The sequence below is a fragment of the Pituophis catenifer genome, unplaced genomic scaffold, assembly GCF_029215685.1.
Source record: "Pituophis catenifer annectens isolate HBS135680 unplaced genomic scaffold, rPitCat1.0.hap2 SCAF_3, whole genome shotgun sequence".
Classification (NCBI taxonomy): domain Eukaryota; kingdom Metazoa; phylum Chordata; class Lepidosauria; order Squamata; family Colubridae; genus Pituophis; species Pituophis catenifer.
In genome coordinates, this window is record NW_027256883.1 from 8,079,940 (window position 1) to 8,105,043 (window position 25,104).

At 42.9% G+C, this 25,104-nt stretch overlaps 1 protein-coding gene across 1 annotated transcript in view; it reads left to right on the forward strand.

The window, feature by feature from the left end:
- FAM135B (family with sequence similarity 135 member B) overlaps positions 1–25,104 on the forward strand; it is a 118,878-nt gene that overhangs the window by 43,535 nt on the left and 50,239 nt on the right. The window contains exon 6 of the mRNA XM_070942005.1: positions 751–877. Within this exon, the coding sequence (XP_070798106.1) occupies positions 751–877 (127 nt within the window). The remainder of the gene's footprint in view (positions 1–750; positions 878–25,104) is intronic.

The following is a 25,104-nucleotide window of genomic DNA, read 5'->3' on the forward strand; positions in this document are numbered from 1 at the left end:
CAGTGGAACAACTTGCCTCCAGAAGTTGTGGATGCTCCAACACTGGAAGTTTTTAAGAAGAGATTGGACAACCATTTGTCTGAAGTGGTGTAGGGTTTCCTGCCTAAGCAGGGGGTTGGACTAGAAGACCTCCAAGATCCCTTCCCACTCTGTTATTCTATTTTATTCAAAGAAATAAAATAAAACTGTGGGGTTTGCTCCCTGTTTATACACAGTAAGTTCCAGTGGTGGGTTTCAATTTTTTTTTACTACCGGTTCTGTGGGTGTGGCTTGGTGGGTGTGGCATTGCTTGGTGGGCGTGGCTTGATGGGTGTGGCAGGGGAAAGATACTGCAAAATCCCCATTTTCTCCCGATCACCTGGGACTTGAGAAGCAGAGAATAGATGTGGGCAGGGCCAGTCAGAATTTTTACTACCGGTTCTCTGAACTACTCAAAATTTCTGCTACCGGTTCTCCATAACTGGTCAGAACCTGCTGAGACCCACCTCTGGTAAATTCCCCTGCCAGTTTTGGTTAGGTATGGTTTTTCTTGGTGATTCCTTAAGCCAGGAACTGAATCAAGGGTTTAGCTATAGATGTTCTCCTTTGTGGAATACTTCTCAGTTTCTGCTTCTTCCTAAAATAGCTTCACAGGCATATAAAAATAACCAATTATTCCTGGCACAGAAAGGAAATGAGGGAGATTGTGATTGTAATAAAAAAAAATATTCGTAGCTTCCTGAGCTTTCCACATCTTCTCTTTTTGTTTAGTTTTGTTCGGCCAGGAAGATCTTCCTGGCTTGGTAGAGGCAACTTGGATACGGGACCAGATTTAACTGGGATGTCGCTAGAAAATCTGGTTTTCGGAACAGGCTACTGCAGACCAACAACTTCGGAGGTAAAAACTGTGTTACTTGGAGGTGGGAATGACCCTCCAAGGCGAACTTGATATTCTGTAGAAAAGGGATGCCAGTCCTTGATTTACAACAATTTGGGTTTTTTTTAAATTTTCTCATAAATTAAATGTACAGTCTCTTATCCATTGTTAAACATACATATTCTCTTTTAACTTTCATATTAGTTCATTCTTCATCCTAAAAAAATTGAGTATCCTCGGATTTGCTTTTCTACCATTCTATCTCCCTTATTTTACAACAATCTTTCTTCTTCTCCTTCTCTCTTTCCCTTCCCTTCCCTCCCTTCTTCTATCCTCTTCTACTTTCTTCTTTCCTCCTCTCTTTCCCCTTCTCTCCTTCCCCTTCCTTTCTCCCACTCCTCCTTTCTAACCTTCTCTCCTATTCTTATTTCTCCTCCCTTTCTTCCTCTCCTTTTCCCTTTCTTCTGTTCCTCTCTCTCTTTCCTCTCTTCTCCCCTCCTCTCTATCCCTCTACTCCTCTTTCCATTGTCTCTCCATTGTTGTATTCATTTTCAATTCAATATTTTCCAAAGTGGTATCCGGGCAACCCCGATTTTCTATTTATATACACTTTCTTTTCAAATTGAAGGGGGGAAAAAACCAACAATTTGTTTAGTGACATTTCAATGTTATAATGACACTGAAAAAGTGACTTATGACCATTGTCCATTTTTCACTTATGACCATGGCAGCATCCCCATGGTCACGTAATCAAAATTAATATGCTTTGACAACTGGCATAAAATTATGATGGTTGAAGAGACCTGGGAGTTTGGAATGATCCCCTTTTGGGGGACAAGCAAATTCAATGGAGAAACCAAATTCACTTAACAACTGTTACTAATTTAACGACTGCAGTGATTCACTCAACAGCTGTGGCAAGAAGGATCATAAAATGGGGCAAAACTCACTTAGCAACTGTCTCACTTAGCAACAGAAATTTTAGGCTCAGTTGTGGTCATAAGTTGAGGACTATCTATGGTTATTACGCTTTCCTGTTCTCACTGATGAAACTAGGCGATTGATTCAATATTTTTTGTTGTATTGGTTGATTTGAAGATTGTTGTTATTTAGTCCTCAAGGGATGAGTTGCTTGCTATTCACTTAGCCAAAATATTGGAATATGCAAAGCTCATCCAACCTACAAGGCCAAATTATTTTGGGGATACGTGCTAGATTTCCTCAATCGACATTAACAATTGACTCTGCCACTTATTCTTTTAATATAATTCATTTACAATATATTTATTCTGATGACTTTTATTTCTTTTATCAAGAGCTGTGGTTAGAATGCAGTATTGCAGGCTAATTCTGCCCACTGCCAGCAGTTTGATCCTGACTGGCTCCAGATTGATTCACCCTTCTATTGTTCTTTTGTTGGTAAAACGAGGAGCCAGATTTTGCGGGCAATATGCTGACTCTGTAAGCTGCTTAGAGAGGGCTATAAAGTACTGTGAAGTGGTATATAAGTCTAAGTGTTATTTATTTAGTGCATGGCATACAATGCCAGGGAAATCTACACATGATAGACATACGATGCAATCCCAACAGCCTGGAATGCTTGTTCATTCTGTTTAGCACTTATACACCGATCCTTGGTGCACAGTGGCACAGTGGTTAGAGTGCAGTACTGCAGTCTACTTCTGCTGACTACTGGCTGACTGCAATTTGGCAGTTCAAATCTCACCAGGCTCAAGGTTGACTCAGCCTTCCATCCTTCCGAGGTGGATAAAATGAGGACCCAAATTGTTGGGGGCAAAATGCTGACTCTGTAAATCACTTAGAGAGGGCTGTAAAAGCACTATGAAGCAGTATATAAGTCTAAGTGCTATTGCTATTGTGAGGGATGAACTAGCTTTACACCAGCTAACTGGTGGCTTTCAATTTTCTGGCTCTTCCAAGCTCCTCTGCTGGTTTTCCCTCACCTTACCCCATTTTCAGTGGTGGGTTGCCCCCGTTCACACCGGTTCTATAGAACCGGTAGTAAAACCGGCGGGAGGTTCCACCCACCAACCCTGACGTCATTAAAATGCTTCTGCGCATGCGAAGCGAGCAGGCACGGCCCCGCTGTGAACCAGTAGTAAAGGTAAGTAGAACCCAACCCCTGCCCATGTTGCATTGCCTCGCATCCAGCCAGGTCCAGCACCGACTCGCATTTTCACCTATATTCCGCTTCGCTCGCAGCTGGACAAAGAAAAAGGAGGTGGGTGGAATGGAATGCAAGGGTTGGGAAAATAGCATCCAAGCATCATCGGTTCCCATGAGACATTGCTCCCACCTCAAGGACACCCCAAGCAGATGTCCCAGAGTGGTCGGCTGGTTCCCATTACAAAATGAACAGAAGTGATTGATGGATGTAATGGATGTAATGGACTATGGGGAAAAGGGGAATGAATTATGTGTGCTTCTGCGTGGAAAGCCCAGAGCTGGTTTCACTTCTTCTGTGCCAATGGGGTTTATTCAGTAATGTTTATACCAGTGGTGGGTTCCTCCCGGTTCGGTCCGGTTCGGCCGTGCCGGTAGCGGTGACGATATGACGTCACCGAACAGGTTCTCCCCCCCCGCCCTCCCATCCCCCACCCCCCCACATTATTCTTACCTTTTATTTGGTCCCACCCCCAATCTATTGCTGCCTCCTGAGTCCCAGCTGATGACTAGAGGGAAAAAAAAAACTGTTTAAACTCTTGCTGCAGGGCTTCAAAGGGCCATCCTACAGCTGATTAGTGTTAAAAGCAAACAAATGAGTCGGGTCGTAAGTGCGAGGACTGGTTGTAAGTGCGAGGACCTTCCAGAAATGACTCTGACCAGCTAGCCACACCCACCTAGTCACATGACCTCCAAGCCACACCCACAAAATAAGCCACACCCACAGAACCGGTAGTAAAAATATTTAGAACCCACCCCTGGTTTATACTCTTGGTAAAATAATATCTAGGAGTTTGTTTGTTTTTTCCTGAATTCAACAACTGGACAGTTCACAACTAGGTTCCGCTCTCTGCACAAACAAACACAGCTAAGGTTTTCCCACCAAAGTGGTACCCATTTATGTACTCGCAATATTGCATGCTTTCGAACTTCTGGGTGTGCAGGAGCTAGGGATTGAGTGATGGGAGCTCACTCCATCTAACAGAGCTGGGCTGGAACTGCCAGAGTGCAGTTTCTGGTTGATAGTTCCAGGGTCATTAATCTTCTGCGCCACTGTGTTCCCTTGATGTCACTTTATCCCACACACACACATATTAGGTCTACCTGTCACTATTGTTCTGATTTAATCAATCTTTTTCCACTGCTCAGAAATCAATTCACATTTTTCAAATTTCTCCTTGGATGCTAAAAAAAAAAAATCATTTGGAATTGGACTGCATTGGCAGAGTGAGCCAAAGAGAAGCAGATTCTTAACAGATTAACAGAGTTGGAAAGAACCTTGCAGGTCATCTAATCCAACACCCCACCCCAGCAGGAGACCCTACACCATTTCTGACAAATGGCAGTCCAATCTCTTCTTGAAAGCCTCCAGTGATGAAGTTCCCGCAACTTCCAAAGGCAACTTCTGTTCCATTGGTTGATTGTTCTCACTGTCAGAAAGTTCCTTCTCATTTCTAGGTTGAATCTTACCTTGGTCAGTTTCCATCCATTATTCCTTGTCTGACCTTCAAGTGCTTTGGAAAATAGCTTGACCCCCTCCTGTCTGTGGCAGCCCTCAAATATTGGAAGACTGCTATCATGTCTCCCCAGTCCTTCTCTTCACTAGATTAGACAAACCCAATTCCTTCAACCGTTCTTCATATGTTTTAGCTTCCCGACCCCTAATCATTTTTGTTGCTCTTCTCTGTACTCTTTTTAGAGGTCAACATCTGTTTTTATATCAAGGTGACCAAAACTAGATGCCATATTCCAAGTGTGGCCATATTAAGACTTTATGAAGCGATACTAATACTTGACGTGTTTTTGATTCTATCCCTCTATTAATGTAGCCTAGGATTGCATTGACTTTTTTTAAATTTTTATTTATTTATTTATTTATTTTAATTTGATTTATATGCCGCCCTTCTCCGGAGACTCAGGGCGGCTTACAATGCGTTAAGCAATAGCCTTCATACTTTTGTATATATTTATACAAAGTCAGCTTATTGCCCCCACAACTGGGTCCTCATTTCACCTACCTTAGAAAGGATGGAAGGCTGAGTCAACCTTGAGCCTTGGAGAGATTCGAACCAGCAGTAAATTGCAGGCAGCTGTGTTAATAACAGGGTGCGTAGACCACTGTACCATCAAGGCCACACATTGTTGGCTCATTTTTAAGTGATTGTCTAGTAGGTCTCCAAGATCCCTATCGCATTGAGCCACATTTGACCTGGTCTGTACTTTTTACAGTCAGTTTTCCTTGCCTAAGTATAGAGCCTTACTTTTCTCTAAATTGAATTTCCATTTTGTTAGACTAAGGCCCAGTGTTCAAGACTGCCAAGATCCATCTGGATTTTGAACCTATCTTCTGGGGTGTTGGCTATTCCTGTATCTCCATGCCTTTCCTAGCCAAAATATGCAATTTAAGGACATGCTGACTCCTCTCCTCAAAGTTTAATAGCAAGGAAATGCTACATGGAGCAGATGGCAAGAAAGAACAAGGTGTTTTTGTCAGAAGAATTTGCCTTTCCTTGCAAAGACTGGGTTTCCTTGACAGCCCTACTATATTTGAAAAGTGACAGCCGTCCAAGTAATGATGACAGGCCAACTCTTAATCTCCCCAGCTCCTGGGCCCGATTTATTTAATTTCTTTTGCACAGTAGAGATGGGTTCAGCAGAAATTCAGTGTTGCTTTTCAGTTGGCAGAAATGGTGTGGGTTACAGAGATAATTGAGATAATGAGCTTCATTCTCAAAGGCAGATAACTCCCTGAATTGACATTTATTGCCATTTCTCTCGCTTTTCCTTCTCCCACAATCTGATGATGACTCAGATCCAGTTCTCCGTTTCTGTTTTGGAAGGGGGGGGGAAATGCTAAATGCAATTGATGGGCTTGGAGCAGAGGTGGTATTCAGCAGGTTCTGACCAGTTCTGCAGAACCAGTAGCAGAAATTTTGAGTAGTTCAGAGAACTGGTAAATACCACCTCTGACTTGGCCCCGCCCCCATCTATTCTCTGCCTCCCGAGTCACAGCTGATTGGGAGGAAATGGGGATTTTGCAGTAACCTTCCCCTGGATTGGGGAGGGAATGAAGATTTTATTTATTTATTTATTTTATTTTGCTTCAAATTTATATACCGCCCTTCTCCCTAGGGACTCAGGGCGGTGTACAGCCAAATAAAAACACATAATAAATACATTAAGAATAGATTAAAAGGAAATATCTTAATTTGGCCCAAAATTTAAAAAGACAAACAAATTTAAAATCATTTAAAAAATTTGTTAGGCCAGCTTACCTTGTTGGAAAAGGTAAGTTTTAAGGGCATGGCGGAAGGCAAGATTTTACAGTATCCTTCCCCTGCCATGCCTACCATACCACGCCCACCAAGCCATGCCATACCCACCAAGCCACACCCACAAAACCGATAGTAAAAAAATTTGAAACCTACCACTGGCTTGGAGGTATCAGTGCTAGAAAGCAGAAAAAGAATACAAGATCCTATTTATTTCCTGGATCCGTATTTCCTTTCACTTTTCCCTAGGCTGTAAAAAAATAATTTGTAACCTGAGGGGGAAAGGTAACATAGGTTGTTCTATTTTGGGGAGAGAAATTATATTTGGTTGTAGAGGTGGGGGGTAAGCCAAATATATCTTCTGTGTCAATATTTTCTAACAGTCTTGATATTCCGACAACCAGCGCACGCAAACTACAACGCATCACATAGCCAACCGCCACGCAAATATTTACCCTACCATACACTTTATTGAATGTGCGTCTAGATGTCAGACTGATGAGATTAGCCCTAGATCAGGTGTGTGAAACTCAAGGCCCGGAGGGTTTTTAGATCTGGCCTGTGGGGCTGCCCTGGAAACAGTGAAAGTGTCAGCATTCTGATGCTGCCATAAAAAGACAAGGCTTGACTTTTCACCTACTTATTTTCTCTGTAGATAATATCCCCTAGGAGATGGGATGGGAGGGGGGACATTCCTGTGGGGCTGAGGTCAGAAGCTGGGGAGACTGACTTGGAAGATGAGGCCAATGAGAAGATGAGAATTGGGGAACGGAAAGGGAAGGGTTTGGGGGTCAGAGGGTTAGTATCGGCTACGACGAAGTCGGGGCCAGATCTGTCGTACTCAATAAATGGAATATTTCAGCAAAGATTAATTATTTGGGAGTGCAATTTATTTGAGATGACATCGAAACCTGACAGAAGGATGAGCCGGATGAGTTCCTCTGCCAGAGAAAACAGAACTGGGGGGGCACACGCGGACCCCCTGAGCTCTGTTATTGCCGGCAGAGCACTTGGACCACCACAGGTGCCCCTGGCATGAATTATGTTGAGCTGGCCATGCCCATCCCGGCTCCCGAGGTCAATCACAACCCTGATGTGGCCCTCAATGAAATTGAGTTTGACACCCCATACTCTAGATGGTCAAATAAGAATTGTAGGTCACTGAAAATCAATTGAAGGCTCATTTTGCAGCTGCCCAACCAAAACCACACAACTGCGAATGCGTTTGACGATCAGCTTGATACTTTGAAAGGATAAAATCCCCACTGTGCCTGTCCTTTGTAAAGGAGACGGCTTTCTAGACCGCACTCCCGGCCTGATAATTTCTCTGCTTTGATTCTGCTCAGAGGAGCCCGGCCTGCCACTGTCTCCGGCAGACATCAAAGGGATTTTTTTTTTAAATAATAAAAAAAAAATCATTTCTTGCACTTGACCTCTTTGCACTTTGCAGAATAATTAAATGTCAGCCTTGTAAGGCTGAAAGGAGTCCAGTTTCATGCTGAGTGATTTTTGTAAAGACAGGCTGGCCTTATTTTGTTTTATTTGATTGTATTTTTCTCCCAGTTTGGTGGGGTGCTCTGAATGCCTACTGCATTCAGGGATTTAGAAGATAATCCCTTCCTTCCTTCCTTCCTTCCTTCTTTCCTTCCTTTCCTTCCTTCCTACCTTCCTTCCTTCTTCCCTCCCTCCCTCCCTCCCTCCCTCCCTCTGTCTCTTCCGCTCTCATCTCTCCTTCCTTCCTTCCTTCCTTCCTTCCTTCCTTCCTTCCTTCCTTCCTTCCTTCCTTCCTTCTTTCCTCCCTCCCTCCCTCCCTCTGTCTCTTCCTCTCTCATCTCTCCTTCCTTCCTTCCTTCCTTCCTTCCTTCCTTCCTTCCTTCCTTCCTTCCTTCTTTCCTCCCTCCCTCCCTCCCTCCCTCCCTCTGTCTCTTCCTCTCTCATCTCTCCTTCCTTTCTTCCTTCCTTCCTTCCTTCCTTCTTTCCTCCCTCCCTCCCTCCGTCTCTTCCTCTCTCATCTCTCCTTCCTTCCTTCCTTCCTTCCTTCCTTCCTTCCTTCCTTCCTTCCTTCCTTCCTTCCTTCCTTCCTTCCTTCCTTCTTTCCTCCCTCCTCTCTCCCTCTCCCCCTTCCTTTTCCCTTCTCTTGTCCCTTCCCTTTCCCTCTTCCTCTCTCCCCCTCCCCCTCTCTTTTCCTCTCCATCTCCCTCTCCCTTTTCAATTAACAAAAGAAAGAGTCTTGAATGTTTTAAAAATCATTATTGTCCCAAATAATTGCAAGGGGTATATTTCCACAAGAAGTAGCCTTTGTATCAAGCTTTGCAAAATTGCCCTAAAACTAATTTCCAATATTTCTTTTTTTTATTATTATTATTTTTCAAATTTATCCCTTAATGTAGCAAAGAAAAAAAAACTCTTTTCAACTGGTAGTGGTACATATTTTAAAGATAAAATGTTTGATTGCTAAATTATTCCCTAAGCAATTTTCAAAAAACTCTTGTTTCTATTTCTTTAATGTCTCATTTGAAATGTTCTGTCGCTGTCTTAAAGGATGGTAGAAGAGTTACAGGGAGATCCGAGTTACTTATATTCCCTAATCTAAAAAAAATAAATAAAACGGAGAAATGACGTAAATCTTGCTGACCGAGAACTAGAAGTCAGAGGCACAGTGGTTTGCTTATAAATGACAAGCATTTTATGTTCCTTTTCTGTGCCTGAAGCAAGCCACTATTATTTTCCTGGAATAATGATAGGTCTTAGATATTCGTTTCCATCCCCTACAGGCTTAAGAATAAAGAAAAGTTATTGGGTCAACGAAACACACAGGCTTTTTTTGATTGTTTGTTTCCACAGACCCAGTCTTCTCCTACGAATCATTATTCATAACTTTCTTTCTCATTATTCAGGCTCAGTCTTTGTGTTCCTAAAGAATTAGGTTACAGACAGGCTTGGGGAATCCTGGGAATTGAAGTCCACAACATCTTGAAGTTGCCAAAGTTGAAAAACAGTGCTCTAAGCATCGGATGAGTTGTGAGTTGCGGCTTGTAATAACTTCTGCCTTTTAATAAAAACACAGAATACAGAATGACGGAGTTTGAAGAGACCTTGACAGTCTTCAACACCCTGTTCAAGCAGAAGACCGTATACCGTTTCAGAAAAGTTGTCTAGGAGTGTAGATAACTAACAATCTGACTGAACTGGTCATCTTTAGTAAAAGCGTGCAAACCAACGTCTGCATTTCCTGCGTCGGATGAGAAAAGCACATCTTTCTCCTTCTGTCCTGGCCACTTTTTACAGAGGCACGATAGAAAGCATTTTAACAAACTGCATCACTGTTCGGTTTGGTGGCAGCAGCGCCTCAGATAGAAAGTCCATACAGAGAGTGGTGAGGACAACAGAGAAGATTATAGGAAGCTCACTTCCCATTATTCAGAATGCTGCTTATAAGTACTAATGTGCTTAGAGCTCGAAGCATTGTTAGAGACCCCACACATCCACTTTACGGTTTGTTTCTGTTGCTGCCCTCTGAGACAAGGGTGGTATTCACTTACCTTTGCTACCAGTTCGCTTCGTTGGCCCATGACATTTCCGCACATGCACAGGACCTTCTGAGCATAAACAGAGCATTAAAAACAGGATGTGTTTATGTCTGGGCAAGTGGGCAGAGCCTCCCGCAGCTGCCGCTACCGGTTCCCCCGAACCGGATAGAGCCAGATAAATACCACCACTGCTCTGGGGGGAGGTTTTGAAGTATTTCTAGCAGGACTACCAGATTCAGCTTTGTTTGCAGCTTTGTTCCCTATGCCATCCGTCTGGTAAACTCACAAGATTCATTCATTTATTTTTTTAGTTCAATTCATTTTTTCTCACCATGTACATGTATACATCTGAACTAGACTGTGTTGTTTCTTTGTGTCATATAATATAAGTGGGTATATGCATAATTTTGTATTGTTTATTTATTTATTTTTGTCATGGTTATATAGTGTATATCAGAGGTGGTGACACTTTGAGAGCTCTATGCAATGAAATTTCATTTTAATGTATGCCGATTAGTGTACATTCAAAGCAGGCGTGAAATGTAAAATTTGTTACTACCGGTTCTGTGGGCGTGACTTGGGGGGGGGGGGTAATGTGACTGAGTGGGTGTGGCCAACTTTTTTTTTTTTTTTAACTTTTCAAAGCATTTTTTCTAATGCTTTGAAAAGCCTCTGACGATCAGGCAACTCAGCTGGTCAGAGTCTTTTCAAAGCATTTTTTTACCACCTCTTTGGCCAAGAGGTTGCAGAAAAAATTGCTTTGAAAAGCCTCTGATGATCCCAGCTGAGCTGCGCAATCATCAGAGGCTTTTTTTTTTTTTTTTACTTTTAAAAGCATTTCGGCCGAAGAGGTTGTAGAAAAAATGCTTTTAAAAGTAAAAAAAAAAAAAAAAAAAGCCTCTGATGATCGTGCGGCTCAGCTGGGCATGGTAGGGGGGGGGGGGACACAGGGATTTTTGCTACCGGTTCTCCGAACCACCCACTACTATCATTACCGGATCGGGCGATCCAGTCTGACTGGGAGCATTTCACCCCTGATTCGAAGTGACATAAAGTTATTCTCTTCTCTTCTTTTCTCTTCTATATTCTCTTCTCTCCTATATTCTCTTCTATATTCTCTCCTCTCCTCTCCTACCTTCTCTTCTATCTTCTCTCCTCTTCTATCTTCTCTCCTCTCCTCTCCTCTTCTACCTTCTCTTCTCTTCGCTTCTATCCTCTCCTCTCCTCTTCTACCTTCTCTTCTATCTTCTCTTCCATCTTCTCTTCTCTTCTATATTCTCTTCTATATGGAGCTAGCAAAGTGTTTACTGGCCAGATGCCCTTCCTGTCGCCAATGTGGAGTTTTGTTCAGCAGATATATTCCCATTGTGCCCAGAGAGAGAAATATCTGCCTCTACCTGGGATCGAACTCACAGCCTCCTGATTGTGAGGCGAGAGCTCCACCTCTAGGCCATCCCGCCCCTCAAGAAAGAGGGCTAATGTGCAAGGAATATAAAACCTTCCAATCTCCACCATTCAGTCAGAACCGAAGAAGCTTCTTGGATGAGAAGTGAAACATCTCAAGCAAAAACAAAAAACTCCAGTTGCCTTTTGAAAGAAAGCACCTCTGGGACAACCATGACCTGGATGACTGAGAATCTCCATAGACATCTCTCATTGTCCATCACCACCACAATGTTCCTGCCTGCTTACAAAACCCACACTGTGTTATTTTTCCTTGAGTCCTGCTCTCTCTCTCTCTCTCTCTCTCTCTCTCTCTCTCTCTCTCTCTCTCTCTCTCTCTCTTTCTCTCTCTTTCTCTCCCAGATCCACAGACCCATCAGCAAGTCCCATCCTCATTATTTCCCCAAAATTTGGATGCCAAGCAGTAGTGGGATTCAATTTTTTTTACTACTGGTTCTGTGGGCGTGGCTTGGTGGGCATGGCAGGGGAAGGATACTGTATAATCTCCATTCTCACCCCACTCCAGGGGAAGGTTATTTCAATTTCCTCCCGATCAGCTGGGACTCGGGAGGCAGAGAATAGTTGGGGGCGGGGCCAGTGGTGAAATCAAAAACATTTTTACTACCAGCCTCCTCACTGTCCGACTCCGCTGCCAGCTCCGCAGACTGCTGGCGGACCACAACAGACACTCAGCAACTACCTCACACTTACATAGTGACCCTCTTTATGACTGTCATGACTTACAACAGTAACGTGCAGTCTCCATTACTGTTTTAAGTTGAGAAGTACCTGTAAGAAACATTTTGGACACTTACCTTTTCCATAATTTTCTTCCTGAACGTTTCCCCCTTACCCTTTATCTCTTTGGGGATTTTCCCATAACAAAACATGCTGGAAACTCAGTGTAATGGGCTACCAAGAAAGGGTTATCTGCTTCATGCTTCATAAAATTTCATTGGCCTTGCTTGTAAATTATTTTAAGGCTTTTCGTTGAAGTAGGAATAAGGCATAAGATGCCTGGAGGAGCCGTTAAGCAAATATCAGGACAAAAATAGGAGTGGGATGCTAATCTCCATTGCATCAGCTATCTGGATATTTTTGATGCCTGGGGGTGAATTGTAGAAAATGGGAATGGTTTGCTTTAGCAAAGGTGAAGAATGCTTATTATTGCTGATCAAATAAAATAAAAAAAGTCCTGGAGGAAAACTTGTACAAGCACATATTTTGCATCAGTTTCCTGAGCAAGAAAATAAAATTTAGGGGTACTTAAAAAAAAAAAAAACTACAACCAATTTTAATTCATGTAGAACTATCACAACTTCTACTTTCCTTCTTTCCTTCTTTCCTTCTTTCCTTCTTTCCTTCTTTCCTTCTTTCCTTCTTTCCTCCTTTCCTCCTTTCCTCCTTTCCTTCTTTCCTTCTTTCCTTCATGTAGAACTATCACAACTTCTTCTTTACTTCCTTCCTTTCTTCCTTCCTTCTTTCCTTCTTTCCTTCTTTCCTTCTTTCCTTTATGTAGAACTATCACAACTTCTTCCTTCCTTCCTTCCTTCCTTCCTTCCTTCCTTCCTTCCTTCCTTCCTTCCTTCCTTCCTTCCTTCCTTCCTTCTTAAGTTGATGTACATAAAGGGTTTAGAAATGCCAAAACTGTATTCTTAAGGCTACTGCAAAATGACTCAAAATATGCAATATAATTATGTATCTTGGGAAAAACAAGAACACAAATGGAAAATTGAACAAGAGTACTACACACCAGGAACTGAAAGCATGTGTGAAACCGGACAAAGTTTCATGGTGATATTATTTTATATTGTTTGTAAATAACAGACCTGAATAATTTTGTGCTGAATTAAGGAAGAATGCTGGTGGCAGAAAAAAACTAACAAAACCACCACTCATTCTTATTCTAAAAAGGAAGAGAAGTCAAGTATCTGTTAATATAGGAGCCTGAGTGGCGTAGGAGGGTAATGCCTCCTACTAAGGCAGCATTTAACATCCAGCTGCCTACAATTACTGCAGTTCTCACCAGGCTCAAGGTTGACTCAGCCTTCCATCCTTTCTAAGGTAGGTAAAATGAGGACCCGGTTTGTGGGGGCAATAAGATGACTTTGTATAAATATACAAAAGTATGAAGGCTATTGCTTAACGCATTGTAAACCGCCCTGAGTCTCCGGAGAAGGGCGGCATATAAAAATAAATAAAAATAAAATAAATAAATAAATAATATAAAATAAGGACATTAGCATGACTCTGCTGGATCAGAACCATGGTCTATCTCAAGGGTCTGCAACCCATGGCTCTGGAGCCATGTGTGGCTCTTTCATCCCTCTGCTGCGGCTCCCTGTCGCTCAAAAATATGCGTCACAACTGCCAATGTGAGACACCTGCTGGCATGCGATTTATTGAGGTTTTCGACCCATCTTTTTTTTCGGAGTTCAAAATGTTTTTGTTGCATGCAGAAATAAAAATTTGTTTTCCCTGCAGCAGTTCATTGATTTCGTAAATGCAACACACTATATTGTTTTTTTTAAAAAAATTTGATTTATATGCCGCCCTTCTCCGGAGACTCAGGGCGGCTTACAATGCGTTAAGCAATAGCCTTCATCCTTTTGTATATTTATACAAAGTCAGCTTATTGCCCCCACAAACTGGGTCCTCATTTCACCTACCTTAGAAAGGATGGAAGGCTGAGTCAACCTTGAGCCTGGCGATCTTCGAACCTGCAGTAATTACAGGCAGCTGGTCTTAATTACAGGGAGCTTTAGACCACTGTACTACCAAGGCTCTTATATACATAGCATAAAGGTAAAAAAATGATATATGCGGTGTTATCTTCATTTTAGATGTCCAAAGGGTTTTGTGGCTCCCGGTGTTTTCTTTTCTGTGGGAAATGGGTCCAAATGACTCTTTGAGTGTTTAAGGTTGCCGACCCCTGACCTATCTAATACAGTAGTCTGTTTCAGGGGTGAGTTCTACTTACCTTTACTATGGGATTGCGCGCTACTTGAGCAGGAGAGTTTATAGCATTTCAGACAAAAGGCTGTCTAATTTTTTTTTAAAAAAAACCTCCAGTGATGGAGCACCCACAATTTCTGCAGACAAGACATTCCACTGGTTTATCATTCTAACTGTCAGGAAATTTCTCCTTAGTTCTAAATTGGTTCTCTTTTTGATTACTTTCCATCCATTGCTTCTTGTTCTGCTTTCTGGTGCTTTGGAGAATAAGTTGACCCAGTCTTCTTGGTGGCAGCCTGTCAAATATCGGAACACTGCTATCATGTCTTCTGCTTGAGACTATTCACGAGTGATTCTTGTTGCTTGTACTGACCAAGAAGGATTAAAGTTGTCTCCAGACTAGCAACTTTACTTTTATTTCATGTTTTCAAAAAATAATGAGATTCTCGGGCTTTCATAGTGGCATCTTCATGGTATCTTCCTTAAGCAATTCCACTTATAAATGAAGGCCGTTCATTTCAATCTTCAAATCAAGACTATTTATCTTGGGGTGATGATAACTGTGCTAGAACTAGCAAATCTCTTTCTATTTTCTGGACCAGCGAATTTAATTTCATTTTCTGTGATGTGTCCAAAACCCAGCAACCAGAGGCAAAAGTAAACCAAAAGAAAAAAAGAAAAGACACAAAAATAGATGCAAATGCATCTAAGTAGCTTAGGAGATAGAACTAAGAATCTTCCATGAGCCTTGGACTAACCAATATATACAGGTGTACATCTGTGTTAATGATACAAATTATATTATATTAGCTTATCATGGAACGGGAAGGGATTTTTTCCCCCCGTTTTAAATTTTACTTACAGTGTGGTAAATTTATTGGGAATCAGAAACTCTTGAGGATCAACTGAAAAAAATCATCCAGCAAATCTTAATCTTCCTGTATGTCAGAGGCTCAGACAGTTACCGTTCCGTGAAATCTGATAGCTGCTGGGGCTTAGAACAAAATAAACCAATTGGCGTCAAGGGAATCATAAAATAACTCCCCACACCCTTCATTTTTCATCCTCAGTTATCTTAATTTGACAGCAGGTCCTAAACACAAGCAAATGACACAGACATATATTTCTCTTCCTAAATTAGAAACTGCCCGGCAAACAAACTGCTTTATTTCCCAGTCCTTCTAAGAATAGGAATGTGTGGGAAACTATCTAGGATGCTTCATAAAAAGATTCCAGGTGGTCCTAGTAATCTGAGACATTCTGATCAGTCTGAATGTAGTGGTTGTAAGCGTCTGAGGCTGCCAGTAAATCTTGAAGCCTTAAATCACAGGTGTCAAACTCACTGTTCTGACCCAGAAAAGGCAAGAAACAGACTCCTTACCATGAAAAACCCCTCTTTATTTACCTCCTGTGAATTAATGGCATCCACCTTCCAAAAAGTCCAAGCAAGAGTCCTGCAAGGAGCTAACTACAGCAACAGATCTTATCAGTTCCTTGCGATAATTGCAAGGCTGTGAGCTCCCAGCCGAAAGGCTGCAAATTTAAGTTCTGGCAAGCAGTCTTTGATGCACAAAACACTATGAGAAAAATCTTCAGAAATACGAACGGTTGTCTCCTACAACAACCACTCCCCTTTCCTTCTATTTATTACCCAGCCAGGGAGGGGCCATTCAGCGTCCACGTGTGCTTTGCTTCCCGAGTCGACTCCTTGTCCTCTGTTGTTCACCTCTCCTAACTGCTCTGTGCATACATGCATCTGGAACAGGCCCCAGCTGTTCTTCCTCCTTACTCATATCAGCCTCCAAAGGAAACTGCCTCTCCTGTGGCTGGGAAATATCAGATAGCTCTGGCTCTATATCTGTGTCCAGCACAGAGCATCCATCAGAGCCTTCTCCAGACTCCAGAACTGGCCCAAGTTCCTCCCCAACCTCCTCATTGTCTGAGTCTGCTGCCAGCGGGCCACAACACTCGCGGCACATGACATTTAGTGACATTTTTTTCCCTTCACGGAGCTGGGGTGGGCGTGGCCTGCATGTGATGCATCCGGCCGGTGGACCATCCGTTTGACACCCCTGCCTTAAATAAAGAAGGCAGATTTGATAACATCCATCAGTGCCTTCTCCTTCCCTTCCTCCTTCTCATTCTTTCAAACCGTTTTGTCTTAATATATAGGGCTACCTGAAGCTTGGATTTGAAACAGAGATACTAAGATTCCAAACTAATTCTGCTCAATAATCAAGCAAAATCAACTTCCTGACTCGGATATTTGATTCAAGACATTCAAATCAATCCAATTCAACCAGTTTGGTATTTCTGTTTAAAACATATTGACCCCTCTATTTATTTTTTTAAAAAATTGGAATCATCACATCAGATTGGAAAGACAATCTGTGATCCACACCGGAACCAAGCTGATCTTCACACTCTTCTTAAGCAGCTGGGCAACAGGTTCTAAGCTGCTGCTTCTTTTTTTGCTCCTCCTACAGGACAGAATTAATACAGATGTTTATCCGGCTCCCCCCTTGTAAAGGAGTATCGAAAGAGGAGGGCAGGGGAGGACTCTCAGAAAGTCAAGATGACAGTAGTGATTAGCCAGTCTGTCAACCAGATGCCTCTGGTCCTAGTTTTCAGTGTGAATATTCTTTGGGTTCTTATCTCTATCTCAATCCCTCTGCTTCTCCCTCTCTCCCCTCTCCCTCAATCCCTCCCTGTCTCTCTCTCTCTCTCTCTCTCTCTCTCTCTCTCTCTCTCTCTCTCTCTCTCTCCCTTTCTTCCTCTCCCTCGCTGTCTGTCTATGTCACCGTCTCCCCCTCCTCCTCTCCCTTTCACCCTCCCCCTTGTGTGTGCATCTCTCCCTCTCTCCCTCCTTCTCTGTCTTTCTCTGTGTGTCCCTTTCCCTCACTCCTCCTTGTGCATGTGTTTGTGTCTGTCTCTCTCCCCCTTTCTCTCCTACTCTCTCTCTCTCTCTCTGTCTCTTTCTCACGTCCCCCTCTCCCTCCAATCCAGGGGTGGGTTCTACTTACCACTAGTTCGCAACTACCCCTGACAGTGCATGCACAGATCGCCCATGACGACATCTGGGGTGGTGGGCGGGGCCTCCCGCTGGTTTTACTACTGGTTCTTGTGAACCGGTCCAAACCGGGGGCAACCCATCACTGCTCCAACCCCCAATAGTGTTGGCTGGGGATCCCTGTGCACAGCATCCCACTATGAAATGTAACACAATATAATAAACAATGGTTAATCCGGTAAGGAGCAACACACGATGGAACAATGGAAGTCTATTTTGCAGTGTTCGTTCTTGCTCCTGAAGAGTTCTTTGGAACTGAATGCTTCACTTTTACTGCACATTTATAATATCAATCAGAATAGAGTTGGAAGGAACCTTGGAGGTCTTTTAGTCCAACCCCATGCTCAAGCAGGAGATACTATACCATTTCAGGCAGGTGGCAGGGTTGAGTCTTGTGGAATTGGGATCGTAGAAACACCCAGAAGCATAGAAGAGTTCAGAGGCAGAGGCAGAAATAAATGTCTTAAACGTATTTATTCATATGATAAATCATATTAACTATGTACAACAGAGATCAAGTCTCATGAGGAACAAACATGAAAAGAGAGAGATGGAGAGAGCAAGGTGGAAAAGGTTGGAGGGGGTTTTATACTCAGGGTAAGCCCCTCCTTTCCACACTCTCTGCCTCCACTGGTGTCTATATGACACATGTGCCAATGGCTTGCAAATACTTGACAAGTCTCTTCTTAAAAGTATCCAGTGATGAAGCGCCCACAAGGCAAGCTGTTCCACTGCTTAATTGTCCTCACTGTTAGGAAGTTTCTCCTTAGTTCTAGGTTGCTTCTCTCCTTGATTGGTTTCCATCCATTGCTCCTTGTCCTACCTTCAGGGGCTTTGGAAAATAAGTTAGCCCCCTTATTTTTATGCCCCCCCAAATACTGGAAAACTGCTATTATGTCACCCCAAGTCCTTCTCTTCTCCAGACTAGCCATACCCAGTTCCTGCAACCGTTCTTAATATGTTTTAGTCTCCAGGTCTTTAATCATCCAAGTTGCTTTTCTCTGCACTTTTTCCCAAAGTCTCAACATCCTTTTTGTCATGCGTTGACCAAAACTGGATGCAGTATTCCAGGTGCGTTCTCATTTTATTTTATTTTTATTTGTTTGTTTGTCAAACATGTACAAGAGAACAAGTATAGGTATAAACATAAACAAAGGAAGTAAGTACAGATAAATGGGGACAGTAAGACAGGGATGGTAGGCACACTGGTGCGCTTATGCATGCCCCCTTTACGGACCTCTTAAGAATGGGGTGAGGTTCAGGGTAGACAGTTTGAGGTTGAAGCTGAGAGGGTTTGAGGCTGTAACAATGGAGTCAGGTAGCGCATTCCAGGCGTTGACCACTCTGTTGCTGAAGTCGTATTTTCCGCAATTGAGTTCGGAGCGGTCTACCTTGAGTTTGTATCAATTGTTTGCCTGTGTATTATTGAGGTTGAAGCTGAAGAAGTCATTGACAGGTAAGACGCTGTAGCAGAGGTGGGTTTCAGCAGGTTCTGACCAGTTCTGGAGAACTGGTAGCAGAAATTTTGAGTAGTTCGGAGAACCGGTAGTAAAAATGCTGACTGGCCCCGCCCCCATCTATTCTCTGCCTCTCAAGTCCCAGCTGATCGGAAGGAAATGGGGATTTTGCAGTAACCTTCCCCTGGAGTGGGGAGGGAATGGAGATCTTACAGTATCCTTCCCCTGGAGTGAGGTGGGAATGGAGATTTTACAGTATCCTTCCCCCGCCACGGCCACCAAGCCACATCCACAGAACCGGTAGTCAAAAAATTTGAAACCCACCACTGCGTTGTAGCAGACAATTTTGTGTACTATGCTTAGATCGGACTTCAGTTCCAGATTGTCCAAGCCCAAAATTTCAAGCCTGGTGGCATAAGGGATTCTATTGGAAGCAGAGGAGTGGAGTATACTCTTCTCGAGAAATACCTCTAAGCCTGCTCAATTGTGTTCAAGTGGAACTAATACTCCGTGTGATTTTGATTCGATTGCTTCCGTTTGTCCAAATTCAAGTGCATGTGCTGATGAAAAGAACAGTGTTTTCCATCCCTTCCTTTTTTTTTGCGTTTCTGTCTTAAGGTAGCTCCTCCAAAATTGCTTGGGCTTTTGATCTGCCTTCATCATCTTCAAATCCCCTCTGTTTCAAGAGTTCCTCCTAAGTTTGTTTGTTTGTTTGTTTGTTTGTTTGTTTGTTTATCTATCTATCTATCTATCTATCTATCTATCTATCTATCTATCTATCTATTTATTTGGTTCAATTTATATGCCGCCCTTCTCTGAAGACTCAGAGTGGCTTACAATGCGTTAAGCAATAGCCTTCATACTTTTGTATATACCTGCTTAGAAGGGCTTTCGGCCCCCCCTAAGCGATGTTCTTTTTTTATATACAAAATCAGCTTATTGCCCCCACAATCCGGGTCCTCATTTTACCTACCACGGAAGGATGGAAAGCTGAGTCAACCTTGAGCCTGGTGAGATTTGAACTCGCACTAATTGCAGGCAGCTGGTGCTACTTAACAGCACTTTAGTCTGCTGCGCCACCAAGGCTCTTTATGGTGAACTTTTACTTTAGAGGCACTTTCATCAATAATTTCCTCTGGGGCATTTGGAGACATGGCAATCATCTCAGTGGCAAGGGCGGTTCTGGGAGATAATCACCTTCCCACACAATTGCTTGTCGTTCACCAGGGTTAGGAACAGAAGCTGTGATTGCCTCCAAGCCTGAAAGAAATAAATGCAGGGACCAGCCTCAGCAGAGAAAAACGTCAGGCTGGTAGTGAAGCAAATAATCCTAGAAAAGGCTGGCATCCTTTATCACTGTCAGGGGGCTGCTCCGTATTTCCTCTCAAGTGATTGCTTGGCACTTTGTTTAAGTTTGCTGTGATGTTTTTATGAGGGTTTGTAAAATTGATGTTGCAAGCGGCGTTCTTGTTTCACTTCCTTCTTGTCTACCAAAGGGATCTGAAATAGAGAGATGGCATGGAAACAATGGGACCTTTTTCTGGAGAAACGAATGGGGACCCTCTGCCCCATGTTGATCTCCAGAATGAAACAGATCAGAGATGGGATTCAGCAGGTTCTGACCAATTCTGGAGAACCAGTAGCAGAAATTTTGAGTAGTTTGGAGAACCGTCAAATCCCACCTCTGGCTGGTCCCAGAGCGGGATGGGAATGGAGATTTTGCAATATCCTTCCCCCAGGAGTGGGGAGGGAATGGGGATTTTGCTGTATCCTTCCCCTGGAGTGGGGTGGGAATGGAGATTTTGCAGTATCCTTCCCCTGCCATGCCCACCAAGCCATGCCCACCAAGCCACACCCACAGAACTGGTAGTAAAAATGTTTTTGATTTCACCACTGGCCCTACCCCCATCTATTCTCTGCCTCCCGAGTCCCAGCTGATCGGGAGGAAATGGGGATTTTGCAGTAACCTTCCCCTGGAGTAGGATGGGAATGGAGATTTTACAGTATCCTTCCCCTGCCACGCCTACCAAGCCATGCCACACTCACCAAGCCACGCTCACAAACCAGTAGTAAAAAGAATTGAATCCCAGTACTGAAACAGATGCTTGGCATCCAAATTTTGGGGAAATAATGAGGATGGGACTTGCTGATGGGTCTGTGGATCTGGGAGAGAGAGAGAGCAGGATTCAAGGAAAAGTAACACAGTGTGTGTTTTATAAGCAGGCAGGAACATTGTGGTGGTGATGGACAATGAGAGATGTCTATGGAGATTCTCAGTCATCCAGGTCATGGTTGTCCCAGAGGTGCTTTCTTTCAAAAGGCAACTGGAGTTTTTTGTTTTTGCTTGAGATGTTTCACTTCTCATCCAAGAAGCTTCTTCGGTTCTGGCTGAATGGTGGAGATTGGAAGGTTTTATATTACTTGCACATTAGCCCTCTTTCTTGAGGGGCGCGATGGCCTAGAGGTGGAGCTCTCGCCTCACAATCAGGAGGCTGTGAGTTCGATCCCAGGTAGAGGCAGATGTTTCTCTCTCTGTGCACAATGAGAATATATCTGCTGAACAAAACTCCACATTGGCGATAGGAAGGGCATCTGGCCAGTAAACACTCTGCTAGCTCCATTCAGTTGGCCAGATTCCATCCTACAAGGGATTATGGGGTCATTAAAAGAAGATGATTAGTCTTCTTTCTTAGAGTCGTTGAGACTTGGAGGTTTATCTGTGCCCTCAGGATCACATGTGAAAGAGGCCCAATGACCACATGACTGCAAGGAATATAGATCCTTCCATGTTCCACCATTCAGTCAGAACTGAAGAAGCTTCTTGGATGAGAAGTGAAACATCTTCAAGCAAAATCAGAAAGTCCAGGTGCCCTTGAAAGAAAGCACCTTTGGGACCACAATGAGTGATGGGACAGAATAACTGTAGGAGATGACCAGGCCGAGCCCAAGGAAGGGGTCAAATATGTCATCAGTCTCAAATCCTTTTGTTGCCCAGAAGAGATTTAAGTCCAGTCCACCTTGTAGGAAGTTTGCACCCACCCCTTTCCTAGAAGAATGAAATATTTTAGGAAATATTAAAAAGGCAGAATATTATGTTTCCCTGGATGAGAAACGGAGAAACATGTTTTAAAGACGAAGCAGCTCCCATCTTCCTGCCCCCACCCTTTGTCAATGGGCCAGAGGCAGAAACCCAATCCTTTGTCAAAGGATCACCATCTTCAACACAATAGGACCCATCTAGCAACAGAAACTCACCACATGGCACCTGGGAAGATTATATCAGCCAGCAAGGCTAGCTAAGATCTCCACCCCCTGGAAGTCTGACAGCCAATCTGGATACTCTTTCTGGGCCCCAGGAAGTTCAAAGCCAGAGAGGGCATAAAACCCAGGGACTCGCTGCATCTCGTCCCTTTTCTGTTCAGGAACTCAAACCATGTGATCCTGTCCACCATTAAACCATCTTTCCAAATAGTCTCCATGTTTCCAGTGTCTTTTTCCCTACTTGGAGTTGAACCCAGAAGGATATTTCTTCCTACAGAGAGTTATTAGTTCAGATTCTTGTGGGGAACTTAAACGTGTAATAAACCCTTATAATATTATTATTATTATTGTTATTGTTATTGTTATTGTTATTGTTATTGTTATTGTTATTGTTATTGTTATTGTTATTGTTATTGTTATTGTTATTTTATTGAATTTCTATACCGCCCTTCTCCCGAAGGACTCAGGGCGGTGAACAGAATAAGATTTCATATACATATAATAATTTTTTTTTTAATAAACAGTAAATAATAAATTGAGTCAACTTAGTGTATCTGCTAAGACCTTGGCATAGAATTTAGATGTTTATGCTAGCCCTGCTTGTTGAGACAGAAAGGTCTTCAGGGCACGTCGGAAAGTGCGAAGATCTGGGATTATTCGTATTCCAGGGGGTATTTTGTTCCAAAGAGTAGGTGCCCTCACAGAGAAGGCTCTCTCCCTTGGAACTACTAGACGACATTGTTTAAATGATGGTACTATGAGTAGGCCTACTCTGTGAGAGCGTATTGGTTGGTGGGAGGTTATTGGTTGCAGCAGGTGGTCTCATAAGTATTCAGGTCCTAAGCCATGGAGCACTTTAAAGGTAAGAACCAACACCTTGAAGCGCACTCGGAAGGCCACCAGAAGCCAGTGCAGCTCGCGTAGAAGAGGTGTTACATGTGAGCGCCATGTTGCTCCCAGAATTACTCGCGCGGCCGCATTCTGGACCAGTTGGAGCTTCCGGATGCACTTCAAGGGGAGCCCCACGTAGAGAGCATTGCAGTAGTCAAGTCGGGAAATGACAAGGGCTTGAATGACTGTGCGTAATGAGTCCCGGTCTAGAAAGGGACGCAATTGGCGAATCAAGCGAACCTGATAGAAAGCTCCTCTGGCCACGGCTGTTATATGATCTTCTAAAGGCAGTCATGCATCCAGGAGGATGCCTAAATTGCGAGCTTTCTCTGCGGGGGTCAATGACTCATCCCCAATAGTTAGTGATGGGACTAAATAAATTTAAACTGGCTATACCGGGATGCCGGCAGCCACAGCCACTCAATATACATTTGAACTGCCCGAGTTTGCTGATTTTTGCACTTTGGTTGGAAGGGACATTGAAGGCCTTGTATTCCAATCCCCTGCTTGAGCAGGAGACCCTCTACCATTCTGGACAAATGGATGTTCAATGTCTTCTGTAAAACCTCCGGTGTTGGAGCACTCTCAACTTCTGAAAACAAACCATCCCACGGATTAATTGGTTTGAGAAGTCCATCTCCTTCCTGAAATCAGCCTGAAATAAACAGACCATGGCCTAGTTTGTCAGAGTATGAATATTCATAGACTGGAATAGGTAACAGGTCAGCTAATGAATAGGCATAGCAACTAAGTCAGCCATTGAGGACTGTTTGGAAACTGAAACAGAGTATTTGTTTGTATGGGGCCATAAGAGACAGTTTGGAGCCTGGGCGTGGCTTAGACTTGCTGAACTGTATGTAAGAGTTAGTTTGGCCTCTGTAATGGGAGCCTCTGTCAATATATTAGCCTCTGTATCTCTCTACTCTGTAATGACTTGCTTCTATGAATATTGCTTCTGTGTTCCTGACATTGTATGCTGAATTCTCCTTTATGGTATTGTATATAAAGAAGTTTCTTATGTATTTGAATCCTGCTGAAGTTCATTTACTTGTGTATCTGATTGTGTGTGCTGCAACAAACTCTGACATACCGTATTTTTAGGAGTATAAGACACACCGGAGTATAAGACACATCTTCCTTTTTTGTCGAGGAAAAGAAGAAAAAGAAATCTCCCTCTGCCTCTGCGCAATTTTGCCTCGTTGCAGCAAACAGCAAACAGCCTGCTTTACTTTCATTTTCGTTTTCAGCATAGCTTGATTAGCGCAAGGAAAAAAAAAATCTGCTCCAGCAATTTACCTGCTTGCAGCAAGCAGCAGAGCCCTGCACAAAACAACTGAGAGCAAATCAGCTGAGAGTCAGGAGGGCCGATCGAATCAACTTGTGCTAATTAGGCTGTGCTGAAGCTGAAAGGAGCTGTTTTTTCTGGCTGTTTGCTTGCAAGGAGGTAACTGCTGTGAGGCAGAGGCCAAAGGGGCTACATTCGGTGTATAAGGTGCACCTAAATTTTCACCCCCTTTTAGGGGCAGTGGGAAAGGTGCGTTTTATACTCTGAAAAATACGGTAGTTCACTTCTGGCATGCAGTCCTTGAGCTATCTCTTAAGAGAATGGAAGTTGTGCACGTCTTTTTTTTTTTTTAAAGTGGTTTTTCCATTAAGGAAAAAAAAAAAAGAAGGGAAAGGTGTTATGATGAAGAAATGAAGTAGACCAATTTGATTTAAAACAATCATTGATTGAGTCGCTGGAATTTGGCCAATCTAATTTTTTTTTCTCCCCAACCAACTTCTGTTAATACAGATGGGGAGATTTATAAGCTTTGGGAATTTGACACGCTCCTTTTTGGAGTCTTCTGCCAAGGATAGAAAGGAGCTGAACAGCTTTTAATACATTTTATTTCTGGCTGGGAACAATAAGAAGGGTTACTTTGTCTGTCTGAAACATTACCTGATATTTGGGGTTAGAGAGTTAGAAAATGTCAGAAAGTTTGTTTTATTGTTTTATTTGTTTTATTAAATTTGTATACCGCCCTACTCCCGAAGGACTCAGGGCGGTGAACAGGCACAGAATAAAATACAGAAATAAAAAAGTTAAAAACAATTTAAAACCAAATTAAATAATTTAGCCCAAGACAATTAAAAATCCCAATAATTTAAAACAAATTAAAATTTCAGTTTAAAAATTTAAAAG